This window comes from Cnephaeus nilssonii (genome assembly GCF_951640355.1).
Source record: "Cnephaeus nilssonii genome assembly, chromosome: 12".
NCBI classification, from domain to species: Eukaryota; Metazoa; Chordata; class Mammalia; order Chiroptera; family Vespertilionidae; genus Cnephaeus; species Cnephaeus nilssonii.
Genome location: NC_137083.1, coordinates 5,382,677 through 5,397,621, shown reverse-complemented (window position 1 = coordinate 5,397,621; position 14,945 = coordinate 5,382,677). Strand labels below are relative to the sequence as shown.

At 50.2% G+C, this 14,945-nt stretch overlaps 1 protein-coding gene across 2 annotated transcripts in view; it reads right to left on the bottom strand.

The window, feature by feature from the left end:
* Nucleotides 1-13,301, bottom strand: part of AOAH (acyloxyacyl hydrolase) — a 96,122-nt gene extending 82,821 nt beyond the window's left edge. For both annotated transcript variants that reach the window (XM_079786564.1, XM_079786565.1), the window contains exon 1: nucleotides 13,041-13,301. In XM_079786564.1, coding sequence (XP_079642690.1) covers nucleotides 13,041-13,167 — 127 coding nt within the window. In that variant the 5' untranslated portion in view covers nucleotides 13,168-13,301. The remainder of the gene's footprint in view (nucleotides 1-13,040) is intronic.
* Nucleotides 13,302-14,945: the final 1,644 nt, after the last annotated feature.

Here is a 14,945-nt window from a genome sequence, read left to right as displayed (position 1 = left end):
CATGGAACAGACTGAGATTCTCAGAGGGAAGGTGGGGGAGGATAGAAAGAGATTAACCAAAGAACTTGTATGCATATATGCATAACCCATGGACATAGACAATAGTGTGGTGAAGGCCTGGGGTGGGGGCAGGGGTGGGCTGGGAGAGGTCAATGGGGGCTACAAGGGGACATATGTAATACTTTCAACAACAAAGATTTAAAAAAAAGATAGAAATATATGCCTTCGGCTACCTTGATATATGATAAGTGTAAAGACCCAGAATTGCAAGACTGAAACTCCTAGAAGGTTCCTTGATCTCCTGAACTGCTGGGGAGGCCCGGCGGGAGGGGCTCTCTCTTCTGTAGGGAAGGGGTTGGAGGGTCCAAGGTCAGTAGGTCTGTGCCAGGAGACTGCTAGGCCTCCCTGAGATGGGAGGGACGGCCCTTATTAGCAGAGCTGTTTCCAAGGAGGCAAAAGAAAGCGTCCTTCCACCCGAGATGGAGCTGCAGGCCTGGCTCAGCATCGATCTCACTGTTATCCTCTGCTAAGGAGCTGGGCCCACGTTCACCTGCAAGGTGCCAGTACAGCCAAGTTTCTACAGGACTCCGTGCAGGAAGGTGGTGGGGACAGGCGTGAAGAGCACCATGGGACAGCGCTCCACAGAGAGAAAGGAAACCGGTAAGATGAGGCCTTGCTAACAAAGACACTGCAGCACCGGACGAGGCGCTGGCATCCACTGCTCTGTGCCCTCAGGTGGAGCTGGGCAGAGCGGGGCGTAGCAGATCCCAGCTGGTGCGATCTTGAGAGCCACGGCCTCACTCCTTGGAGAGCAACTCCTTGCAGGGGCCTTCATCCACGCCCACCATCAAGGTCGAGTAGATGTGCTTTTGACCTAGTCCCTGCACTGAGGGTTTTATCACCTTGCAATGAATTTAGTAGCTGATACTTATTAGCATTTTATGGTCGAGAAAGCACTTTCATATACATTTTCTTTTATTTTAAAAATAAATTTAAAAAAGGATAGATGCAATCTCATTTTAGAAAATTAAAAAAAAGTATATAGAACAGCATAAAAAAGATGAATGTCACTCAAATCACCCAGAGATAAACCAATTTCACTTTTATTTTAAATACATAAAATACGTTTAATACATGTTAATATTTCCACCACGTATAATACATTTTTACAGCCTGACCTGTCTCTGCCCTGCCTGTTAAGTTAGGTGGAGCTAAATGAATTTTAACAGCAGTTGAAAATCAATTACAAATAATTATGTTGCAATGTGATAAGAGTTGGCAGTGGGGTACAGTTGAAAAAGGGGGAGGCTTTGAAATAAGAAAAACAAACTTGGGTTCCAATCCTGGCTCCGTCACTTACAGATGGAGTGCCCGTAAATGAGTTACTATGCTGGGACTTCGTGTAAGAGCTGAGAGTCAGAGGTACCCTCCGGGAAGGGTGAATGGGTCTTCCTCTCGCTCTGAGTGCCTGACGGAGGCCTGGTTTGCAGCAGGGGGACTGGAGGTGTTAGCTGACTTGATGTGAGCTAACGGGAGAGGCGGCCACCTGGGTGACATTGCCCTTGGCGGTTGCTGGGGGTCGCCACGGGGGAGGGCTCACGGTGCACCTGCTGTTGCTCCGGCTCAGGCACCTCCCCGGCGCGTTGTTTATCTTTGTTCTGGTCTCATCACAGGATGTGGCTCCCCTGCTCATCTGGTGTGAAACGGCCAGTGCCCCTTCCTGAGTCAAACAGCAGGTTCCACAGCACACGGCCCGGCGAGAATGGAAGGGAGAGGAAGAGAAACATCAATTGGCTGCCTCCTGCACGCCCCCTACTGGGGATTGAGCCTGTGTGGGGAGCAGATTGAGCCTGTGTGGGGATTGAGCCTGTGTTTGGACAGGTTCAAGCCTTGGACTGATGAGAGGGCACAGTCCTCTCATGGCCACGTGCCAGTCCCAGCTTGGAGGGCAGGGCCCTCCCAGCACAATGATAGCCAACAGCTGGAGTTGTGAGCTTGAACCTATGGTCCGAACACGTGGCCCCACGTGCCTGAGTGATATAGGCTGCAAGTAAACAAAGCTTGATCAGGTGCGTGTCACTGAGTGGGATTGAAACCCACGAGAATGTTGTAAACATCTTGACCACGCCCTTACTTTGCCTCGTGGCATCTGCTATACAATAAAGACACGGCTTGTAGTCCGTGGTGCTGTCTCTCCATCCGGGAGCAGCATCCCACCGAGACCCAGCTTTCATTCTCCTGTCTGTCTTTTCTAACCCTTTCAGCCGCCCCAACTCAGGTTCACCCTTGGCCGTGCTGGCGTGGCACAAGCCTGCAGCCCCAACAGGTGCCCTGACCAGGAATCCAACCGTGACTTCTTGGTGCATGGGACCACACTCAACCACAGAGCCACACCGCCAGGGCCCACCACGGGTTCTTAGCCTTTCCTGACTCCTTAGCTGCAGGCTAACGTTGGAAGTCATTAGATCAATAAAAAGGAGCCCAGAGGAGGGAAGTCAGTGTCTCTGAAGACCGGTGGGTCTTGGCACCATCATCACTCTGCCTCGCGAAGAGCGTGCTGATCAAGGGCGCCCTGGGGGAAGGCAGGCGATGGCGCTTGAAATATGTGAGCGCCCAGGTGGGGCCCGGCTCTGATGTGAGTTCTGCTCCCTGCGTGGTTCCGCCCATTTCCCGTGGGCTCAGCTCCTCTTCCCGGCGATTGTTCATTTGGGGTCTACAGCGAGGCATGTCCCGAATCCCTCAGTGGCAAGAACGGAGAAATTGGCTTTGCGATTGCTTCTAATAAGAGGTTGCACTGCCCTGACAAGTTAAAGAATGCTTTCCTTGGGAGAGATGCATGGGCAGAGTGATTGCTCCATTACAGACTATTCTCCGGCTGCTAATAAAAGGTCTGGCTCTGCTACCTCGAATTTGTCCAAGCGGCTGTTCATTAAGGGAGCGATGACAGCGGGGAGCGCTGTGCATTTTCTCCGCGGTCACCGTCTGCGATCGCACGACAGGAAGGCTCTTCTCACCTGGCGCCTGGAGATAATGAGCCTGATGGACACCGACACGGCTGCTGCGGCAGGAGAAGCGGCGAAGGGGCCTGAATAGAAACACCTGCCACAGAGACCTGCCTCTGGACGCAGCATCCTTTAGACGGGACACGGAGCTCTTGTTACAATCAGATCTGCGCTGGCTGGAAAGGCAGCCGACTGCAGCGAGCGGCCTGCTGGACTCCCCATTTGTCTGAAGCCCCCACTTCACCGAAAAGCCTTGAAAGCACCGGGCAGTTGTGAGAGCCTGGCTCCCTGCGACGGCACTTCCTCGTTCACCCGAGGAGGAGCATAAGTGATTCATCCCATGGTTAGAGTGTCCTTGCAGCTTTCAAAGTGTATCGCATACATTAGCATCTCATTCAAACCCCACCGAGATGGAGGAACCACTGCACCACGAGGTTAGGTGCGCGGGAGAGGGGCTGGAAGCGAGTGGGTATTGGCCGAGTCCCTTCCAGATGCCGGCGCGGTGCTGGGCGCTGGGCTCAGGCTGAGAACACAGGGGTATGGCTCCTGCCCTCTTACAGGTTATGTTATTTGAGGGAAAAGGGATCATAAGTAAGCAAACACAATTATAAATAATTTTAGGCGCTCTGAAGAGAAGGAGCAGGGTGAAGTAACAGAGGGGAGTGATGAAGAGGGGGTATAACCCTTCGTAGGTGGAGCCGATAGAGAAAGCTTCTTGGAAGAACACGTAAAAAATGGCTAATATAACGGAAAGGAGAAAGCAGATGGGGGAACTGGAGCAGGCTTTGTAGACAGGGGGCATTGGTACCCACTTCAAAGTAATGAACCTGGTGCCAGAACCCACTGGTGGGAGCTGAGGTGCGGGCAGGACGTGGGCTGCGGAGACGGCAAAAGAGGTAGGGATTTATCCCGAGAACAAGGGGAAGTCAAGGATGGTTTGGTGCAGACGCTGCTCGGATCCGATCTGTGCCTTTGGAATATCATGCTGGCTATCCAAGGAAAGAGCTTAGGGGAGGGGGTGGGGCAAAGGCGGGAGCAGAGAGGTGAATTAGGAGACTATTTTGGTCCTGGAGAAAGATGGCGGGTTGGCTAGAGCAATGTGCGGCGGTGGGGACAGAGGAAAATGGACAGACTTGGGATGGGTTGTGGAGGCTGGCCTGATAGGATTTATTAAAGAGTTGATGGGAAGACGTGTGAAGACAAGTGAGAATCAGAAGGACTTCTTGGCTTCTGCGTTGGGCCCTGGGAGGTGGACAGCACAGTTCTTGGAGCCCACCAGGCCTGGGTTTGGGCTCCTGCATCCCTGTTGGACCAACATGAGTTTGTCAAGTGTGTCCCCTCCCCAACATTCCTACACAAGCACCTGAATTCTGTTCGCCTCACATTTCCCTGGAGGGTGGGAGCAGAGGATATGATTTTATATTTAGTAATTTTAATCAACAACTGTCATCCCAGGCCTTTCTCATGTTGGTGAGAAGAAAAAGGAAATAAGAAAGCCAGGCGTGAAAATCATCACCTAGAATGACCCAACTGCCTGCCTCATTCCCCTGAGATGTTGGTAACTGCACCAGAGAGGGCAGCACCAGCCCAGTGTGACTACTCCTTCCTTCCGGCGCAGAGTAGGCGTCTAACAATTGCTAGTTTCTATCTCACCTGCTGAGTCCATCATGGGGCAAAGGTATATTCTCCATAAACTCTTTAAAACAGAAGCTCATGAACTTATCTTTAAAAAACACTGTAATATCAACAATGTTTTAGCTTTTCTATGGTTGCTTTTTTTTTTTTTAATTGCAGGTATTTAGTGTTTTCACTACATTTGGGAAGATTAGGCTCTGTGGCCTTTCGCAACCACCCCCTGAAATATCGTTTTTATCAGAAAATGCTCACTGGGTTCCAAACTGCTAACTCTCCCAAGAATTCTGGCAATGATAGTGGCACTATATCCAATGGTTGCTGGTGAGAACAGAGCTGAGGGCATTCCAAGGAGAGAAGGGCCCAAGCCAGGGCAGGGAGAGACCATGCACAGGCTGAGCCGAGAGGTACAGGATGGTTGGCTTGGCTGGTTTGGAAATACATAAAACATCCTACCTAATAATCCTACCTAATAATAGACAAATATGCAAATTGACCGCACCTTCGCTATGCCCAAGCCATGCCCACCAACCAATCAGGATGAGTATGCAAATTACCCAACCAAGATGGCGGCTAATTTGCATATCAAGACAGCGTAGAAAGGAGCCAAGAGCTGCAGAAGGGAGCAAAGCTGCGGCAAGCAAGCGGGGGGGGGGCGGGTAGAATAAGGGAGGAGCGGAGGCGGGGCCGGGGGAGAAGGGAGGAGCGGAGGCGGGGCCGGGGGAGAAGGGAAAAGCAGGCGGGCTGGCGGAGAAGGCGGGGCAGGGTAGAGTGCAGCAGGAAACCCTATTGCAGGATTTTTCCTGCAACGGGAACGCTAGTCCTCTCTAATGAAATGGTAATATGCAAATTAACCATCACTCCGCTACATAAGCCACACCCACCAGCCAAGCCACGCCCACCAGCCAATCAGGGCGAGTATGCAAATTAACCCCAATCCAAGATGGCTGCAGCCACAGTGAGCAAGGTTTCCCAGGTAACAGAGCAAGCCAAGCTTTCCATAGCCGTTGCAGGCCTAAGCCTCCACTCAAGCTACAAAGTTTCAATTATAGAAGGTAAACAAATTCAAACAAATGGCAGCAGAATGGAGCTTGAGAGAGCAGGTCAGGGTTGCCGGCGGCAACAGGGGAAGCAAAGCTTTCCGCACACCCTGGCCGGGCTCACCCGCTTAAGGCTACAAAGTTTCAATTGTAGAAGGTGAATTAACTGCCACAGAGATGGCTGCTGCTCCAGAGGGAGCAGCAGGCTTGGCTCCGCTCCAGGCTACAAAGTTTCAATTGTAGAAGGAAAATAAATTCCAGATACCAGGGCCTCCCCTTGGGTTGCCAGGGGGCGTGGCCGGCCTGCAAACCACCACAGGCCCCTCGCTCAGGCCGCCCCACGCCCCAAGGGAACCCCACCTTGATCCGGGACACCCTTCAGGGCAAACCAGCTGGCCCCCACTCGTGCACCAGGCCTCTATCCTATCTAATAAAAGAGTAATATACAGATTGGTCATCACTGCAACACACAATATAGCTGCCCCCATGTGGTCAAAGATCCTGCCCCCATGTGGACACAAGATGGCCACTACAAGATGGCCAGCAGGAGAGGGCAGTTGGGAGGCACCCGGCCTGCAAGGGAGGGCAGTTGTGAGGGACCAGGCCTGCAAGGGAGGGCAGTTGAGAGGGACCAGGCTTGCAAGGGAGGGCAGATGGAGATGATCAACCCTGCAGGAGAGGGCAGTTAGGGGTGACCAGGCTGGCAGAGGAGGGAAGTTGGGGGCAAACAGGCTGGCAGGGGAACAGTTAAGCATCAACCAGGCTGGCAGTGGAGTGGTTAGGGGGTGATCAGGCTGGCAGGCAGAAGCGGTTAGGGGCAATCAGGAAGGCAGACAGGCAGGCAAGCAGTTGGGAGCCAGCAGTCCTGGATTGTGAGAGGGACATCCGACTGCCCATTTAGGCCCGATCCCACCAGGATCGGGCCTAAACGGGAAGTCGGACATCCCTCCAGGAGTCCCAGATTGGAGAGGGTACAGGCTGGGCTGAGGGACAACCCCCCGCCGTGCACGAATTTCGTGCACCGGGCTTCTAGTTAATAATAAAGAAACAAGAGTGAAGACACCAGGAGCCATTCCATCCTGTTATGCATTCAACACCTACTTATGAGCACCTACTATGTGCTCAGAAGCTTGAGGAGACAAAGGGGAGTAAGAGAAGTTACAGACCAGTAGAAAGACTGATGACTAGAAGAACCATTTGGTCATTGCAACCTGTAGGTGCTGGGGTACAGGGACCTGTTAGAGCGTGGGGACCACAGAGGAGGAAGGACCTTAACTCTGCCCTGGGGGACAGTGACGGTCTCCTGGCGGAGCTGAGCCGTAAGGAACGGGAGGACCTCATTTGACAGAAAAAGGCAGGAAAGGCCTTCAGGAAGAGACTTGTAGGTGAGAGAGAGAAGAGCTGGCCAAGGCTCCATGCTGTAGAGTCCAGAGTGTAGATCAATGGCTTTCAGACATTTTGCTCTGCGCCCCCTTGAAAAACGATGTACCCCTTCCACATATTAATGGATGTTTAAATATTATTAAATATATATCAACTTAAATAGCTGCAAAGGGTATAATTTCAGGCAGATTGTAGATATTACAATAGAAATAATATATTAATCTTCTATATATGTCCAAAGAAATCTAAATATGATAGTGATTTATACGTATTCTTATCCACTTAAAATATATAATTAAACTGTTCTTTCACATTGAGAAATTTATGTTGATAATTCCTCTCTTTGAATTCATATTTCAATGAAAAGCCTACTTCTTTGTATTTTTCTTCAATTATCAAATTTTATCCCAATGTAATATACTTTAATGGTTGAAAGTATTTTATTGGCCACACTATTATACTTCTTAACATTAAAAACAGGTATAAAATTTTAGTAAAGATTAATTTCCTGTTAATATAACATCTAAGTATTAAAAATTCTTCTGGATATAGTTTCCTTTATTAATAAAATTCACTTATCTAAACAATATATATTGGCAATTTGATAAACAATTCCTAAATAGTAAAGGTAAATTTTAAAAAATATATTTTTTTATTGATTTTAGAGAGGAAGGTAGAGGGAGAGAGAGACAGAAACATCAATGATGAGAGGGAATCATTGATTGGCTGCCTCCTGCATACCTCCTACTGGGGATCAAGCCAGTAACCCTGGGCATGTGTCCTGACTGGGAATCAAACTGTGACCTCCTGGTTCATAGGTTGACCACTGAACCACATCGGGCCGGACGTAAAGGTAAATTTTCATTGAAATTGCATATCTTAATAAGAGGGTTAGGCCTTTTTAATTAGTACCTATATCTGTTGAAAAATATGACTTATCCATATAAAGTGACAAGGTTCAGGATCATGTCTGTTGCTATTTTCCATTTAAAAAGTAATTGCCAAGAAAACACATTTACTTAATGAAGTAAATGGGAATGAAAGGGCTTTTGATATAGTAATGTCACTCAACGCATTAACTCCTTCTCAGTTAAATGCCAAAAATCGTAGCGTGATCTATCATAGAAAATTATTCCAAATGATCTGTCGCTTGACAACTCTATTTACTCCCCCTTCAGTGTGTTGAAAGCCAAGAACGAGAAACCACCTGACTTGCAAGAACATTTGTTACCTAGTCACTCTCTCCGTTTCTGGGAAATATAAGGAATGTTTTGCTGAGACTTATCTTTTAATTATGTCTATTCACTTGGAGAGACCTTGTTAAAACCTAACAGACTCAGAAAAAATTGGGAAGCTGAACCATTGCTCTTTTCAATGCACTTTTGCCTTTACAGTGTTTTAAGTAAAATCTTTTAATGCACACTTCATATGTATTTCTGTCGAATGCTGGATCTGCAGAATTAGTTCATTAAGTTATGAAAAATGCCCTTCATATAAACCTCAATGGCCAAGTCAGCTCTTCACATAAGTGGTGAGATGATGAAATGTTTTCTCTTTCTGTGGTAGGGGTGGCTTACGAACAAGTGTTCAGTTACAGAGAAGGAGAGAAAGTGAAATTTCTGTGTATATGTAAGTTGTGATCATAAATTTTCAACCTCTGCTGGCTGTTTCTAAATCTTCTTTTTGCCAGTCACACTGTCGTATTACCCTTCACATTGGCTGGAAACCATAGGACCACCTTTTTTTTTTTAATCATTCAAACTATGAAGTCATCTCTGAGCATTTTATGTGGGGTGTCGGGGGTGGGGGGTGGGAAGAGGAGGTTTTAACAGGGTCTGAAGACATGTTATATATTTAAGTAAACATGAATGAGGAGAAAAAATTATGTTTTTCTTTAACCTTTTATAAAACTTCCTGAGCACCAAATAGTGCTAAAAAAAAATCCTCAATGAATTAATTTAAATGTCAATGACTTTGGCACATAAGGATTACTTTGCCTCTAAATCATCCATGTAAAGAAAATGATGTATTGCAAAAAATAAACATGGCTCATTATTAATTCTATCACATTTGGTAAGTGGCAGAAGGGGCCCAGTAGAACCACGTTGGCTTAGTGATCAGTGGGATGTCTAGTTCAGTGCAAACGCACTGTGGTAAATTGAAAAAGGGCCCACCGGGGCTTGGTCTGATGCTGGGTTATGTTCAAGATCTTGGCCTCCAGGCGTACTGCGTGGGTCCCACTGCAAAGGCTCCCTGTGGGACGGAGCTGGGTTGTTTACAATGGGGAGGTTGGCTCCATCCTTCAGTAACATCTGTGTGGCTCCTTTTGGAGTATCTCCATCCCCAACAATTCCCGCTCTGTGTTTTTCTGCCTAGCTCATGTTTATTCTTGCTACTTGTGATCCTAGGAGTTATACCCTCGCTACCCAACATTGGCCAGTGCCCCAACGTCTGGGAAACAAGGTAAGAGAATGGCATAAGACAATAGCAAGATAACAGAGGCAACCGTTTTTTAAAAATATTGGATTTAGATATGACACACAAAACATAAAAGACAAAAGAAAAAAATGGATAAATTGGACTTCAAATTTTAAAACCTTTGCACTTCCACGAATACCTCAAGATTACACAAGGAAGTTTTACAATTCAACAATAAGACAAAAAACAAACAAACAAAATCCCCCAAAACCTCAAAATGGGCAACAGACTTGAATAAACATTTTTTCAGAGAAGCTATACAAATGGCCAACATTTTGAGAAATGCAAATCGAAACAAAGTACCACTCTATCCCCCTGGGATTCTATAATAAAAAGATGGATAATTATAAGTTAGATGGCTATTGACTGCTCCAGAAAACAGTCTGGAAGTTGCTCACAATGTTAACGTGGAGTTACATTTTGGCCCAGAAAGTCCATTCCTGGGTATACAGTATATACCCACAAGAATAAAAACATATACCCCCACACTCAGCCTTGCACAGGAATGTTCACGGCAGAATCATTCATCATAGCCAGAAAGAGGCAACAAGAGAAACGTCCCTCAACAATGAGCAGACAAGCAATGTGGGTGCATCCATGCAGGGAGTGTGGGTGCTGCAGGCTCACACTGGGGGCCCTCTCCAGGCATTGCCTCCAGCAAAGGGAACCCTCCCACTAGGGTCAGTTCACACCTGGGGATGGTTCAATGTAGGGGTTCCAAGGCCTGGAACCACTTCAGGACAACTCTAAGAAGCCATTTTAATTCCAGAGCTTTGCATGGGATTGGCTGAGGCCATATATATATATATATATATTGATTTTAGAAAGAGAGGAAGGGAGAGGGAGAGAGAAACATCAGTTGTTTGCCTCCTGCAGGCCCCTCACTGGGGATCGAGCGCACAACCCAGACATGTGCCCTCACTGGGAATCGAACCAGAGACCCCTCGGTGCATGGGACGATGCTCAACCACCTGCGCCACAATGGCCAGAGCACCTTGTATGGCTGCAGCACAGCCCGCCTTCTCTTGCCCGCTCCGCTGCCTTCATCCCTCCAGGAGTTTTCCCCAACAGCACTCCTCAATAAACTCCATGGGCTCCAATTTCTGAGTCTGGTTCCCCGAGGAACCACTCTGAGACAGGAAGACACCAATTTGGACCACCGGCAGCAGCTGGCTCAGCCCACCGTCAGTGCTCAGTAAATGCTGATCACCCTGCAGACTGCTCTTGTACCCGCCTTTCTGGTTGTGATGATGACAGGGGAGTAATCATCCCTGCGGTTAGCCAGACGTTGTCAGTTGCTGGGCAAATGGGTGTTACATCATCATCTAAGCTAATCAGGAACAGACTCTCTGAGCTGTTGGGCCACAAAGTATATATTTTTAAATATATTTTTATTGATTTCAGAGAAGGGGAAGGGAGAGATAGAAACATCAAAGATGAGGGAGAACCATTGATCGGCTGCCTCCTGCCTGCGCCCCATGGGGATCCAGCCGACAATCCAGGCATGTGCCCTGACTGGGAATCAAACCGTGACCTCCTGGTTCATAGGTCGATGCTCTACCACTGAGCCACCGCAGCCATGCAACCATGGAGCATTTTTACGGAAAAAGTGAACTTGTGTGGCCAGCAGAGATGGCCACAAATTCCTTGACACTCCCCATCCAAAGGAGGGGTCCGTGTCTGCTCCCCGTGAGTCTGAGTGGAGGGACCTCTGGCTGTTTTGACTGATAGAAGGTGGAGAAAGGGAGGCTGGGCCAGACCCAGTCCATGACAGGTTGGCAGCTCCTAGTTCCTGCGCTTTGGAACTCTCTCTCTGGGGTCCCTGAGCTTCCACGTAAGACGTCCTACTTCCCTGAGGCTGCCCTGCCCGGGAGGCCAAATACACAAGCTCTGATGGACATTCCCAGCTGAGCCAACCTTCTAGCCACCTCCCTCCCACAACGCACCAAGCATGTGAGTGAAGCTGTCTTGGATCATCCCAGACCCACCCATCTCCCATGTGAACCCCACTTAGTGACCTTGGTCAACCCTACACAGAGCAGAAGAATCACCAGCCAGGCTCTGAGAAATCCTTGACCCACAACATCATGATACAGCAAGATGGCTGGTTTTAATTTGTTGTGCGGCAACAGACCACCAGATAACCCCATCCTGGGTCCCCTCAACACCTCCTTGAACTCTCAGGGCCTCGCTGGGAATGGGGCAGGGAGGGGAATGCTTGGCTCGTGTCTGCTTGACAACTTGCCTAAATCTAAACATTAATCAGCAACCATCCTAGAGGTAGAACGTATTTCACTTGAGCCTTTCATCAGTGTATTTCCACTAGCCAGGCTTTAGGGTCTTGTTCTCAGGAAATGAAATGGTGGCAACTAATTATTTGACAGAACCAAATAGTGGGTGAGGATGACCGCCCAGACATGGCCCCCAGGGGACACAGACCTCCAGGACTGTGGAGAGTAGACTCACAGGGAACCTGGGTCTGAGGTTTTCATGTACAAGGAGACAATTAGAGGTGTGTTCATAGATAACCACCCAAGGTCGTGATTTCTCAAGAAACAGGACTAATTTAGGTGTTTTCCTGTACTGTCTCCAGGAATAATGTGTCAGTGTCGGAATGTATGTCCAGATTCTCCATGTGTAAGATGTGGCCATCACGCTTGCACTTGGGGTTTGTTTTCCGAGTCGCTCATTGAATCCTTGGCTCTAAGGACTGACCCGTTAAAACACCTGCCACTGTTTAGAAGCCCTGGGGATAATACGAACATCAATGGTCTTACCCTACTTACTTCTCTAAAAGTACCCCCCGAAACAACAAAGCAACAACTTGGAAATAAAATACTTCCATACAAGACGAAGGAGCCATAGCTCAATCAAAGTCCGATGTTTCCAGGTGGCCGTGCTATGGCCGGCAACTCTGGGCTCCCTGAGAGCAAGGAGGAAATGGAGACCCCAGAGTCCTCGGTGTGTGCAAACACCCTCGCTGTACACACGCGATCCCCATGCTCACAGCGTCCCTGGGAGGCGGGGGCTGTGTGTCATCAGTAAGAACACGGAGTCCTGGAGGGTGAAGCAACTTGCACAAGGTCTCACGGACAGTGAGGGATGGGGTGGGGGTGGGGTGGGCGGCGTGGAAACTCAGGTGTGTGTGTCTGAGTTCAAAGTCCACCTTCTTTCTAAGTGCGACGCTGCCTACCGTCCTTCAGAGGCGCTCAGAGCTCCCCGCCCTGCTGTTGCTGGGCCCGGGGGCAATGCCCATCCGGGATCCAGCGCGGTGGACGGAGGACTTCCTACCCACAACCGCGATCGCACGGAGGCTTCTCTCCACGCCCGGTGCGAGCAGTGGGACGGCACTCAGACCCAGAGCTTTTGCCTGTCGGGAGGTTCTTGGTGTCTCACTCGGCATCTCACGGCGATGGATGTCATTAAATAGGTGACAACCTATGCAAACCACGTTATTTGACCACATCCCAATGCCCACATACAAATATGCAAATGATGTACATACCCACACAGGTGTGCCCGCGGGAGGGCCTGGCGCCGGGCTGGTCATCGTGGGCCGCAGAGGCCGAGGTGTGAACGGGCAGGAGAAGGAGCAGAGGGGCCGCCAGCAGCACTTTCCGGGGGGCCTTCATGTCGGGGCTCCGCGCCAGAGGGGCCAGCCGGGCCGCAGAGCTGCTGGCTGAGTGAGGCTGACCTCCAGGCGCAGAACGGAGCAGTCTCACCCCTTCTCTTCCGTCCTCTAACACACACTACATGCACCCCACACACTCACTGTTCATGACGTATGAGACCAATCAGGGTGCACACACACTCCCACGTCACTGGCCGCCACTGCAGATCCCGACAGCCCCGGGGAGAGCGGGCGGGGCCCCGCATTCAGCCCTTCTGCGCTGCAACCCGCCCCGAGGGAAGCACCCGAGTCCCAGCCTGGGCAGGAGCCGCGCGTCTGTGCTTTCCGCCGAGGTCAGCGGGCCAAACCCCGGAGCCCCGGGGTGAGCAGGAGGCACTTCCCCTTCCCTTCTTGCGAAACTAAATTAAAACTAAAACTGCAGAAAAAAACCACGAAACCACAAACACACCGCCCTGCAGCGACGGGATCAGCGGAGCCCACAGCCTGCAGAGACGGTCGTCTGTCCGCCCAGAAGTTGTTCAGTTTTGCTGCCAACAGCTTATGGGGAGGCCGCCTCCCGACGTTGCTGCCGGAGTTATTTGCTCTAAAGGAGTTGGACCTGTCCTCAAAGGGCCGGGTCTCCTCCGGCCTCCCGCGTGGTGTGCAGAACAGGAGCCGGGGAAGGGCAGGGGCGCGGCGGGATGCTGAGCCGCGGGAGGAAGCCCAGGGGCCGCGTGGCCCAACGCGCACTTCCCCGGAGGGCACCACGCGGCCTTCTTGCCAGCTTTCCCAGTGTGTTCGCAACCCCCACCTGGCGGCGATTTCTGCCTTTCTCAGAGACTGAGTCTCGGTTTTGAAGTTGAGAACGAAATGCGGTTTGTTTTTAATCTGGAGAAAACAAACACACAGAACGGAACCAGATCACTGAGAGAAAAGACATGTCCCAGGTGCTTTGTTTTCTGAAACAGTAAGCTCACAACTTACAGAAAGTCATACACATTCTCCGACGAGATAAGGGGGCTGGCCACAGTGCCACCATCTAGATCAGCGTGGCTCATGCGACTTGCAGTCTCCGCTTGGGCTCCGAGGAAGCTTATTATGAACTCCATCAAATATTATGAAAGCTACCAACTCGGTGGAGGCCAACTCCTGCCCCCTCCCCCCCCCCCCCCCCCTGCGTCGTCCAGCTTTGGCATAGGAATGGCATTTTGAGTAGCAGGCTGAATTTTAGGCTTGTGTTCTTGCTGTGAGTGGCAGTTAGACATGAGCAGAGCAAGGAAGACGGTAGGCCAGGCACAGAAGGTCACGGGGCAGAAAGTCCTGAGGGCCTAGCACAGCACAATGGCAGGGTGAGACCTTGCCCCCAGGGTGACCTTTCCTCCCCTAGCATACCCTTTCCTCCCTAGCGATAACATCTAGGCCTCAGTTGTATTTCAGCTCCAGGCCCAGAAAAGCAGTAAAACCAGCCACAGCTGCCTCAGCATCCCGCTGCATTGACTAATGACCCCCTGCCCTGGTGCTGGCCAACCAATTAGTGGAGACCTGGACCCTGAAAGGACCCACCTTCCCCTGGGACCCCCTGAAATCTCCACCCTTAAAGCCCTCAGGACAGTGGCCCCAAAGCCGCTCCTTCCTCAGAGCACCTCCACCCCCCCCCCCCCCCCAAAGCCTTTCCATTTCCCCTTAGTTTTGCAGGGTCAAAGAGGGACCCAGAGATCAGGAAGTGATTTTGCTAACTGAGCTGAAGCCACTGCATGTGCCCATACACCACAGAACCTCCTTCCTGCCCCCAAGGTGGAG